The 12,694-nt window shown below is 43.1% G+C and overlaps 1 protein-coding gene and 1 long non-coding RNA gene across 4 annotated transcripts; one reads left to right on the forward strand and one right to left on the reverse strand.

Annotated features, from left to right (window-relative positions):
- Positions 1-4,204: 4,204 nt before the first annotated feature.
- LOC125739389 (uncharacterized) lies at positions 4,205-10,341 on the reverse strand. 3 transcript variants are annotated; one of them, XR_007397131.1, is made up of 5 exons: positions 10,011-10,089; positions 9,761-9,853; positions 9,614-9,684; positions 6,226-6,444; positions 4,205-4,690 (listed from the first exon to the last, which is right to left on the reverse strand). It is a non-coding gene; the product is annotated as an uncharacterized LOC125739389 (long non-coding RNA). The 3 variants fall into 3 exon arrangements; XR_007397130.1 differs by lacking the exon at positions 10,011-10,089 and adding an exon at positions 10,280-10,341 and having other exon boundaries at positions 9,614-9,853; XR_007397129.1 differs by having other exon boundaries at positions 9,614-10,079.
- LOC125739388 (40S ribosomal protein S16) lies at positions 10,323-12,694 on the forward strand. Its single transcript, XM_049009444.1, has 6 exons — positions 10,323-10,433; positions 10,523-10,574; positions 11,159-11,260; positions 11,345-11,441; positions 11,593-11,640; positions 12,512-12,694. The coding sequence occupies exons 1-6, from the start codon at positions 10,426-10,428 to the stop codon at positions 12,655-12,657; spliced, it is 453 nt and encodes a 150-aa protein (XP_048865401.1). The 5' UTR covers positions 10,323-10,425; the 3' UTR covers positions 12,658-12,694.

The raw sequence follows: 12,694 nt of genomic DNA on the forward strand, positions 1-12,694 counted from the left end.
TTTGGCACAACAGTACAGTGTTATTGGCTGACGCCCATGCGCTTGCTAGGGGGTGGGGGCTTGTTTGATTATACTCTGTAAGTGGAAAAGCCCTGATTGGAAGCCACTGTGAAACCTGCCATCACATCATCCAATCAGCAGTACCGTTTTTCACCCCTGGAGTTTGTCATAATGTTTATGATACTTGCCACTGCTTTAAAACAACAATTCAAAACAATTCCCAAAACTGAGCACAGTGAGGTCCCATCTATGCTCACGCCACAGACGGCAGATGTACCAAATTTCAATGATGCTTACATGCATAGAATAACTGTGTTGTTCACACCAGAACTTTGTTGCTTAGGCCACAGAGCTACTTAAGACTAAGAAAGTATGGAAAATATGCAAAGAAGCATCCATCCATCCATCTTCTAATTGCTTATCCAATACAGGATTATGGTGAGCACCAAGGGTGTAGTTTTGGTCAAGGACAGTAAAGACGTGTCCCTACCAATATTGTACTGTATAACAGTTCAGTGTGTCTTTAGGGGGTTTGGAAGATCTGGGGCTGATTTGGACCCTACCAGTGTTAAAATCTAACCTATGCCATTTGTGGGCACACAGGACAAAGCAACACCCTGGATGGGATTCCATTCTATCAATGGGCACACACACACACACGTTTGTAATTATATCTTTGTGGGGACTCTTCATTCATTTCTATGGAGAAAACTCTAATCTCAGCATGACAACGTTAACCCCTGCCCAGCCGTAACCTTAACCATAAATAACCAAACAAAATACAAGACTTTTGACATTTTTAGTTTTTGATTGCATTCACAGACCTTTGTGGGGACCTGAAAAATGGTGTCATTCAAATTGTTCATGGACCCATAAATGAAGGTGGGACTTAAAGCCTCCTGCCCCGGTGATGTTACCCGATGAGTGCTATCTATCTAATCATGTCATAATCTTGTTTGTTGTTCACTAAGGGATCAATATGAGAATTCCAGTGTACTTGTACTCCAGTACCTGTGCAAATGGCAAATGAAGATTCAATTCAATTCAAATTATTTTTTTTCAGGTTCTGTTTTTACCCCCTTTTCATATTAATATCTGCCTGTCTGCTCGCTGCACTTTCATTGCTGCAGGAGGATTGAACAGGCAGGCATGACACACCATCAGGATCCCCGGGGTCCTCGGCCGGCCTGCTGCTCAGGCTTCGGGGACTGGAATGCTGACAGGTTTCAGCCCACAAAAGGACGTTATAAGTGCATCCTCTGAAAGGGGAATTTCAGAGAGATTCTGATCATCACAAAGCTCATAATAACAAACTTGAAAAGACAGGGAGTCACAATTTCCTATTTTTTGCCCTTCGCCATAGAGATGCAGTACTGCGTGAAAGACTTAATCAGTCCAAGAAGATGATGTTTAAATAATCTTCATTATGAATTAAAATGACATCATCATGTCTGTCACAGTGTGTCAGCTTAGCCATTTCAAACCCTCTCCTAAAGTCACCCCAGGATTTGCAGGAATCATTCCATACATCCATGTATTTTTTGACTCCACCACTAACATCATGGCTAATCGCTGCTCATTGAGTTAATAAACTAAACATTTTCTTTGCCTGCATGACACTTACTGTATATACAGTACTGTATATACTGTGTGGCACACTCAGAATAGACAGGCAGGCTGCTATCACTCTGATAAAAATAGCAGCCTTTGATGTTACTGAGACTGTGAAAATCAACATCAGTTAGCACAATGGCAGACCCAGAATTGCCGCCCTGCCTCGCCTGTGCCATGTTATCTGGATATGACAAACTGCCCGTTGCAGTGAGTAATGCTACAGTCGGTTTTACAAAGGGCTATGCAGTGTATATCAGCGCATTGTTTCCAGAAAAACGCAGGGGATGGACAGGGGCCGACGGCACCAGCATTATGTGCTCGTGGGAAGTTCAGGTCCAGAAATTACAAATCCAGACCAAGGTTCTCTTCCAACCAACCAGTTGAACATAAAGACTCACAGTCACAGAGCACTCAAGTGGTTGGTTGGAACAAAACTTTAGTCTGGATTTGTACTTTCTGGACCTGAATTTTCCACCTCTGGTCATGATGCTAATTCCACTGACGGACCCTGACATCGTAGAGATTGCGGCGCGATAACGGGACCTGCGAGGTGAACTCCAACACTAAGGCTGAAGGTCTCACAGCATCTGAGAGGTCGTTGGTCTCTGACAGTGATTCGATTCGTCTGGATATGCTTCACTTGGGGATAATAATAGCATGATGACCCTCTCAACCCCCCTCCACACAATCACATGCTGCCTTGTTCATAGCAGCTGTGAATTCTCCTGCTTCCACTGTGTTTGTCTCGCTGAGGTCTTGTTGAGTCTTTGGCACAGCCCCCTTGAGATAAACATACATAATCTAGTCCTATGGCTCCAAAGGGCGTATTGTGGCATATGAGCCACAAATAGGGGCTTCATATCCCATTCCGTGTTTTTTTAAATTTTATTTTATTTAAATGGTCCCCTTCTCCCAAATGAGCAAATTCAGGTATAGCCCAAGGATTTGTGTAAATCAAATTAGTTTGGACACACTTATCCAACACATTTATGAACATGAAACTTGGACGATAACAGACTCTAATGGTGTTTGCCCTGTTACAGCAATGCAAAGTGAAGGATCTGCGTGTGACAGCCCCATGTCAGAGGTCAGACAGATCAGTGGTGGTACTGGCCCCTCTCCCTTTCAGCTGTTCCTGGACTTTTCTCTCACTAAAAGCGAATCAGCTAAATCCCAGGCTGCCTGCTGGCTCGCCAAGTTCCGCTAAGCTCAGCTGAGCTAGTGTCTAGCTAGTAGCTGACACCCTGAAGTTTTTATACCAGTGGGCTTATTTTCCTTTGTAGTTAATATGCAATATTGCCCTTGTGGGAGCAGACCACAGTCACTGTACATGGCAGCTGTTTCGATACACTCCACCAGAAATGTACTTAATTACCAGTTAACCAACATAGCACATAAGAGGTATAGCATCTCACCATGTAAGACCTTTCCATTATTGTCAATAAGAGCTCCACCCACCCACTCCTCACACACTTTCAGGATTTGAGTATGGCCTTTGTCGGGGAGGGGGCTATGGTGCACTCCGAAGACGTTCCTTCCACAGACAACAGCTGAAGACAGCCTGGCTTAAAAATAGCACAGCCATGGTGAGCTACCTGGTGCTGTAGGATTTGGTAATATGTCCCACGCAACACCTACCTGTGTATGGTTTGGACTGTACAATATACTTTAAATGTGCAGATATAGGCAAATACAAGTCCATATGAGCCGTCTTTGCTGTGAAACCAAGGGCTATATGGAGGAGGGCAATGTAAGGACTGTGTTTAAAAGGAATGCTATATATATATAGAAAGAGAGAGAGAGAGCAGTGGAATAGTAACACATAAATTATAATTGCAATTGAAAAAAATCACAGAATTTGGAAACAAGTTTATTGAATGTATTTTAGTTCCTTTATCAAATCTTTGAATATCAGGATGTTCTTTGAATAAAGGGCATAAGCTGAATTCCTCCTGCACAAGAATTATCCACATAAATGACTCAATAATATAAGTTGCTTTGCAGAAAGAAATATCAACTAAGAAAATAAATATAGATATCTATAATAACGTAGGTAAGTAAATAATATTGGCTGAAGAAAATGAACCGTCTAGAAGAAACTGCAAAATACATGTAATTATGGTGTGCTAAAACTGCCATAAAAAATTAACGAGTCAAATTATAAAACTCTTAATACAATATATAAGGGCTTCCTGAAAGACATTTGAGAAATTTTAAGAAGCAATAAAGAAGTTGTTTTATATGTGTTACCACAAAGCTGTGCCAAGCTTAGAACATGAAAGTGTCGAAGCAGCTACTGAACTGCATGATTCTCAGCGTGTGGAATTTGTGGACAATCCATGACAAGCCCGGCCCGCTTTCAGTTTTTACCTGTGAATGCTGGAGAAGGTGTGTGTGTGTGTGTGTGTGCATGCGTGTGGGGTGGGCGGGGCAATACCCTGCAGGCATGCCCTCCCATCCAAGACCGGATCGGAAACGTGCCACGAGGCTGAAAGGGTCACGAGCTTTACACGCACGCGCTCTGACTGTCGTAACTCGCAGCTCTATCTCCTCCCTGTCTTTTCAAGCACCCTGTAAACGAAATCTCCCATTTCCATTTCATGACAAAGTGTTTATTCCCAGTCTGTTACCAGATCGCACCGAATTATTTAAACTGTCCAAATTTCCCGAACACTTCCCCGGTTCTCTGAGCTCCATCGGAACGGATTATTAATAGCAAGTAAACATAAGCAAACATTGCATCAAAGGAGACAGAAAATGCTGAACAATAACAAAGCATTTATTTTAAGGGGGGTCACTGACATCACTATGACATCTCCGTGAGCAGCCCGCAGCTAAAAATAGCAGCGATGTCAATGCAGGCGTACATATATGTCCATGAAAGCGTGGCTCGCGTTCCCTGGCCGGTTTTCACATTCCCTGCGCTGGAGAACAGTGGCAGACCACACAGGCTTAAAACCAAACTCTGGAGCAGACCGACGCAGCGTGGTCACTATTTCTCATGGACTCCCCCCCTTCCTCCCCAGCAGGGATTTCTCCTTCCCATCTGAAAGGTCTGGCCTGAGGATTCTGCTGACTGTGAAACAAAACAAGAGAAGGCCTGTGATGTAAAAATGCGTTTATGCCACATTAAACCAAATTTTAATACACGAAATACATAAAATGTAAGATTACAGATCTATACACTTTAAATATATAGTACATTTGCTGATTCTAACATATCACTACACCAAATATACAACTATATATTGCACGTACTCCTGTTAATTTTTCTGCAATGCTGAGTGTAAGGAGGCCCGATAAGTGCTCATCCACTTCCTGCTCTCACTAACCGCTTTTCATGCATGGCAAGGAGCCTGTGTTTACAGGGCTCAGATAAAGTTGTCTTTCTGTAGAGTAACGACAGGGATCGGTGGAGCGTTCGGCAGCCCAAAAATGGGCCGGATTGTTTTGGCTTTTGAGGGAAGTCAGTCTGGTTATGTGACACCAGTGAGAGACTCATCCCACCCCCCTGTCCTCCAGACAAGGAGTGATATAGTGAAATACCATCTACAAGCCTGGCAGGATCCCGTTTTATGTATGGATTGAGGAAGTCCACACTTTACCTGCATTTCTGAATGGAAACAGCCTGCAACTGCCTCCATTTGACTGAACTGTTTCCAGATCATAATTGTTGTTAATGGCAACCAAATGTGACCTTTCACCCATTGTATGTTATAATTGCAAATATACTCTTTATGAAGCTACAGTGCTTCAGATTTATATGGAAATATTTAAAAAATTGTTTGACGGACATAATAATTATTCTGACTGGCTTCCTGAAAATCAGCAAAATGTGTTTTCTGCCTCATGCAGAAAGCTGAATTTAAGTTATTAATACACAGCTACAAGTCGGTTTTTGTGACTTCAATATTCCCTCCACTGCCGTTAGCCTGTCACCAGAGACATGGAGCCCTTTCACTGCAATCTAGCACGGGAAAATGAGAGAAGCAAGAGCCATAAATAGCGCTTGATGAACGGGGAGCTGCGACATAGCAGTGCAGGCTGAAGAAAACGACATCTCCCAGCCTCGATGCGCACCCCCCCCCCCCCCCCCCTGCTCACACGCGAGCAGAAGAAGAAGGGGAAGAGGTAGCGGGGGAGGCACCTCGCAGGATCGCCCATCCCTGCCTTTTTAGGAAGCTCCACAGTGGAGACCCACCTCTTCCACCCCCACCTGGAAGATGGGCTCACCCAAGCCTTTCCCATCCAAGACCTCTGTCTCTTCCCGATTCAGCCACATAGCAGAGTCTTCATGTGTCATAAACACTGGCCAATTAATTGTTAAATCGTGGGTCTCCGATTCACAAACTGTTCCTCCTTCTCAACTTCACGAGAAACTGAATTGACTGAAATCATGTGTAGATTATGTGTAGATCAAATAGCATTTATATGATGTATATACTGTACTACTTATGTTCAGTAGGCGCCATTGCTGAGACAGTGACAGTCCAGGTACCTCACAGCACCACACCATGCCCCTCAAAGCAAGCTAACGCTGCCACATCAGCTGGCGTGCCTCGATCTCCCGCCACGGCTCGCGGTCACATGCAGAGCGGCGTCAATATTTACCGCTGCCATGGTGCGACCAAAGCAGGTGCCAGAGCAAAAGGGGGAGTGAGGCATCGTGGCGTGCCCAGCGCCCGTAGCTGCACTCTCCATGCCAATCTCTAAGCCTGCTGCTCTTAGGCAGTCCGACACGTTCCAAACCCGATGACCCCTCTGCTCTTTGCTGGTCTGTTACAGCCTCCACCCAGCCTTCTCATCTAACTTCACCCAGACTTCATCCATCTGAGGAATAAAAATAAATCATAGGCATATTTCTTAATAGAGGCAACATATCCTTAAATGTGCTATTGAAAGTATTCTTTCAAACAAAACCGACGTATTGAAGGAGATATAGGATAACAGATGCTAAGATGATGGGAATGGCTCTTGGTAAGCTGACAGTACCCTCATCAATATGTGGCTTCTCTTTAATAAGCAGTGCTAAAAGACTGCTCCCTCATCTCCATGGTAACTACAGCACACTGTTCCACACTAACCAAGCTCTGCTCCCAATGCTCTGCAGATCCAGAACTCGGAGGGAAAAACTTAGCTACCAGCGACATCACTTCTGGCAGTAGCAATACCTATTACGGTTGAAAAAAATGGTGTCATAACCCAAAGTCGTTTCATAGAAGCGGACCTGTTCTCACAGTTGCATACTGGGATTACCACACTGACACATGCTGTTATACATCGTTTATATATATATTATATATATATTATATATATATATATATATATATATATATATATATTATATATATATATATATATATATATATATATATATATATAAATATGGCATGATTTCTGATCATGATGTTGGGGTTTTACCCACTGACTACTGAGTATCCCAGAATCCTTCACTCTTGACAAGGGAAAGATTTCACATAATGTGCTAACTGGCAGATCATTTGAAAACGTGGGTGTCTGTAACATAGCCTGGAAGCCACAGAGATGTATGTTTCCGTACTGCTAACTGAAGCCAGAAGAAAATTACAACGTGCACATCTTTCATCAGTCATTTCCCGTGGATGGTCTCCTGTCTCTGTGACCGGTTTGGACTTGTCATCTGGGCTTGGCCGTCATTTAGCCTTGCATAGATTGTCCTTCGTTGATTTAGCGGGCATGCCTGCAGCGAGGGGGCTGCCCACCTCTCAGAGTGCAGTGCATTAGCGAGCCATGGTGTTATGTAAAACGCAGGAACCTGTTCTGTCACTCTGCAGACGCCCCCCTGGGACGTGAGGCTGCCTACCGTACATGCCCACTGTCGGTGTGGGACAAGATCCTGGCCGACTGACCTCTATTGACCCAGTGCATTTATGTAAACACAGTCGCCCTGCGAGTCTAAAGATGGAGCACAACATGGTGGGTGGGGCTGGGGGGGTTTGGAATGGCCATGCTTTGCGCCCAGCATGCCTACCGTAAGAAGGGGCATATTGGGCTATTTATAAAAAAGGCTTACAGACACTCTACCTCAGGGTGCCACCTTTGCCACCAAAATAGTAGAGTGTTCAGCCTGCCAGCTAGCAGCCAAATTGTCTAGAAGAAGTGGGAGGTGAATCAAGTCAGGATGGGAAAAACATTTGAGTGTGGTGGCGAGTGTGTTTGGGTGACGGGTGCACAGCCATCTTTGGGGTAACAGATAATATTGTGTTTGGGAATCAGAAAATAGAGGAACCTGACTATTATCAGGATTAGAGAGGTCACTGCGGACGCACGTCACTAATAGGTATGCACTGCGAATACTGGGGGCAGTGAGTCATGCCACTGCCCTGCTGTGGGTCTGTTCCTCCACGTACCTGGCTTTCTTGCATTATTAATTATTCATCCATACAGAATCATCATTCATTCAGAGCGTGTATCGGCTGGCTCTGCCCCATATCGATATCCAGCCCGTTCTTTAGACACGGTGCCTTGTCCGAAGCTCCGCCCCTAAACCATAAATTCTGCATTTTGTTTATGCTATTGCAATGGAATGCACCCCTCATTCAGTCCCGCCTTCACTGCAGAACTTCCCAACGTGAACGTGTCATGTGTACGTTTGAGAAGGTGTATGAGGGACGGGGGAAAAAAGGAGGTAGGATGAATGTTGATGTAAATAATGTAAATCTTGTTAAGCAGATGCAAGTATAGGATTGGGGTCTGTTGGAATTTATCAGGCCAGTATATAATCCTTTCGTCTGCTTAGCTGTATGTAGACACAATTGCTGGTACAGTTTGAGCTTTGGCACCAACTGTGACCTCCTGACCTCTCACTGACCTACTTTGGGATGTTTTTTTTTTTTGTATGAACTATTTTTCCCAAGTGGTGCTATTTTCTGCCATTAAGGTTTATGACACAGCGCGGTGTGGCCGTCTGATTGAGTCACCCCAGCAACCATTTTGTGTTGGGATTTTTATGCCAGAATACATTAGGTCTAATGTTTTATCCATTACACTTAAGTGCTTGTAACGCTAGCATGCAATCTTGCACTCAGAAAGTAATTAAATCATGTGTCAAGCTTTCCAGATCCGGAAAGAGAGACAGGAGAACTGAAAACATTTTCGTTTTGAATCCCAGTTTAGACTCAGGGTTGAGATACGTGGGCAAATCGGTGTGACTCGTAAAACTGCCGACTTACTAAAAATCAGCAGTAGGGTTTCACTAATTGTTCATAAATGGTTAGTTCACTGTCCCCATCAACCTCAGCAATAATGGCTGAGAAGCGTCTTGATTTACTCAGTTCGAAAACAGCACGGGTGGCGTGCTTGTGCTTTATGAACGTTTTATATACATCACAGTCTGATTAATGTTTTATATACATTTGTGTCTGAAGCAAACCAAGCTGTTATCCTGTCCATTGGTTGATATAAACATCACTTGCACACACAAACACTGCTAGTGGCTAAAATGTTGTCGCAGAGCAGGGCAGTTTCCAATCAACGATTTGTGAGCGATCATTTCCTTTCTTGGAAGGGAGCTGGCTAGCTGTTGGGACCTGGGTGTTGGTAATACATGCGAGTCCTGTCCACTTGAAAACCACTTAGAGAAACAAGTATTTTCATTTACTGCAGCCGACCTGATCAATGTGGAACAGTTGAGTTCTCAGTTTCTCCTTATTCAAACAGAGCGAAAAGTGCAATAAAAATAAAAATAAATATACATACACGTCAAGATTTCATATAAATGAATCTGAAGGTGAAACAAGTCAGGGATATATTATCACAAAAGGTAATTCGCTTTAAGAAAGTCTTCATTTTGCATTGTTTGAAGAATGTAACGTTGTTCGTGATTAAGGAGCATAAAGCTGACAGCTGCTGAAGATCAGTTTCCCCAAAGCGACGTGATTTCTAAATGCAGTGTCCAGAATTTCCCCAGAAAACCTGTTTCGTGATACACTGATTCAAAGAATGGGTGGATCATACTTACATCTGTTCAAGGCATGAGCTTTCAGAGGAGTGTCTGGCGCCTCCCAGTGTCCATCAGAAAGTCAAGTAAAACTAGAGAGAGAAGTTAAAGCTTCTTCCAAGCTTGAAGTGCTTGACCCGCCGCAAACATTTTGGTCTTGCGCTCTACCTGATCTGGGTGTTATTTTTGTTCACGCCGAGAAGGAAGTTAACCTATTTTTTCAGGACATCTATTGGTGGGTCCCGTATAAGGTGATCTGGCCTGGATTTGAAAAAGAAACAAACTAAAATAGAATTTCCTCAAAAAATATCCTCAAGTGAATAAAGGACTGAAAATGCAAAATATACCGATATGCTAAGCATTATAGCAATTACAAAGAACAGAATATGTTACAATATATCAGCTGTCTTAATCTTACACCGGCAAGGTCCTTTGAAGGAAAGCGCATTTCAAGTTCATAACCGTAAATACCCATCTTATGGTAATTACACCAATCGGGTAATAGGCTATATAGAGGAATAACTATTTATCCAATACTGTTAAGAAAATCGTGAATTGTTTTCTAATCTTGTTCATTATACAGTGTTCTAGGATGTCGGGTAAATTTCATTTTTTCCCCTAAGCTAATTGAATCTGATCTATTTGCATATGGTGTTAATGGACAGTTGTCGATGTTTTTAAAAATACTTTTAGTTCGTTTTGTCCAAAGTGGATGCCGTAGCACCGGAAACACGCAAGGTGTCACGCTGCCGTAAAGCAGCACGGAACTGTCGTGCTGGAGCCTTATCGTCACGCATTGATAGGCTTACGGTCTTTTCCTGTGGTTCTGACGCATGGCTGGGTATGTGACCGGCTTCTCCTTTTTTATGTTCGAATATATGTTCTATTTTCAGTTCATAATAACAGGCGTTTGTGTGTTGTCCATTTTAGAAACATGCCGGCTAAAGGTCCTTTGCAGTCTGTCCAGGTTTTCGGACGTAAAGTGAGTACAAGGGCTTTTTATGTATTACACGTGTAGCCGACTAGCATCTAGTACAGCGCAGGAGTGGGAAACCACTCAGCAAGCTACATTATTTTAATTTTAGCCGGAATAGTGGTAGGTTGTGGGTAAACATGTCAAACAGATACGCTATGTTCCAGAACAATTTATTTACTTTTGTTTGCTTACTTTTTCATGTTCTATCTAAAGCCCATATAAAGGTCTCGAGAAAAGTGTTGTTTCGTTTCACTGTATCCCTGAATATATGTAAATAAAGGTATACTCGAAATAAAATGTGCAATTTAATTTTGACTACTAGTTGGAATTGAAATATAGACTTGTTAATAATTGTAAGAGATTACTTGCTACAATACATTATTTGTATTTATGAATATTTAAGCTACCTTGAATGTCAAGTCTATTACTTCGCATGACGATATGTCACAATAAGGTTGCGTTAACAATACGTATGACGAGCAGAAGCTGGGGTCGCCTTCCTGTAATATCGTGATCGGTACTTGGTTAGACCTTTAGAGCGTGTAGTGAGAATGCAGACGTCAGTGTACGGTATGTTTTAAATGTTCCAGAAAACCGCCACGGCCGTCGCCCACTGCAAACGAGGGAATGGCCTCATAAAGGTGAACGGCAGGCCTTTGGAAATGGTTGAACCTGCTACTCTGCAGTACAAGGTGGGATTCTTTGGAACGCATCCGATCCGCGTTCAGACTGATGCTAGTTGAAGCATCTCATTGTGTCCGTGTTTTTACCAACAGCTTCTGGAACCCGTCCTGCTGCTGGGTAAGGACCGCTTTGCGGGGGTAGACATCAGGGTCCGTGTCAAGGGAGGTGGACACGTCGCACAGGTCTACGGTAACTTGCTTGTTTGTGTTGTTTCCCTTGACTGTCTAATGTTATAACTGCCGCCTGCAGTTTGATGAGGACAGAAAATTTAAAGTGCTTTAGTGCATGAGCTGTTACTGGTGAACCACTGAATAAAACATTGTATCTTTTTTTTTTCCAGCTATTCGTCAGGCTATTTCCAAGTCCCTGGTTGCTTACTACCAGAAATGTAAGAGATTATTTTTTGCCTTGATGAAATAACTATTTTTTAATGAGTTTATTGAAATGGATACACCAATTCCATTTTTTTCAGACCGAGTATAAGTACCGATGCTCCCTTTGTGGTTCTCACCGATACCGATACCAATTAGGGCTGAGATTTGAACTTAAAAATTAACATGGGAGTGGGTGTTTCTAATTAGGTGCTGATACTTGTTTTTTAGTCTCTCTGGAAAATGATGGATCGGCAAGCTGGATTTAATTATGATTTAAAAACATGTGGGCAGTCTGTCTTAAAGCAGTGATGCATGAACTTTGTACACAATATAATACCTCAGTAAGCAGCATGCTCTCTGCTTACAACCATCTTGACATTCTTGATTGTCAAGAACAATATACTGGCTAAGAGTTTCTATTTTTTTCCTCACTGCTCAAGGGTAATCGTCTGACATTTTCTCACTCTGTGTTAATGTCTGCTGCATGGCTGGTCGTTGAGTCCTGCGGTGGCAGTTTCGTTGCATTTAGTTTTTAGATGTTTAGTTAGATTGCTAGAGTTATATAAACCTGTTTCCGTGCCTCTTGATAGCTTAGTACAGCACAGTTTGCGGTCCGATATGCTTTGGATTTCCTTGTGAATTTTGAAGTACTTCTACACCACAGGATTTTGTCCCATTTATTTTGCTGAATAATAATAGTGATTCATCATTATGTGGTATCGGCTATAGGCATCAATGCATTGTCATGAGGATGAGTATGGGTACTTGAGTACGGTATTGGACCCAATACCAATACTAGTATCGGTGCATCCCTACTTATTACTTTTGAGACGTGTGCTACCTGAGCTGATCAGCATGATCCACCCCCCCCCCCCCCCCCCCCAGATGTGGACGAGGCCTCTAAGAAGGAGATCAAAGACATCCTGATCCAGTACGACAGGACCCTGCTGGTGGCAGACCCTCGTCGCTGCGAGTCCAAGAAGTTCGGTGGACCTGGTGCCCGTGCGCGCTACCAGAAGTCTTACCGCTAGTGTGTGTGTTTTCGAGCAATAAAAGAGGGTAAAAGTG

Source organism: Brienomyrus brachyistius, chromosome 3, assembly GCF_023856365.1.
Source record: "Brienomyrus brachyistius isolate T26 chromosome 3, BBRACH_0.4, whole genome shotgun sequence".
Lineage (NCBI taxonomy): Eukaryota > Metazoa > Chordata > Actinopteri > Osteoglossiformes > Mormyridae > Brienomyrus > Brienomyrus brachyistius.

Bases quoted from the DNA above. Each gene is read 5' to 3' on its own strand.
- LOC125739388 (XM_049009444.1), top strand. The intron at 10,575-11,158 runs GTGAGTACAAGG...TAAATGTTCCAG, and splicing joins TCCAGGTTTTCGGACGTAAA to AAAACCGCCACGGCCGTCGC. The intron at 11,641-12,511 runs GTAAGAGATTAT...CCCCCCCCCCAG, and splicing joins GGTTGCTTACTACCAGAAAT to ATGTGGACGAGGCCTCTAAG.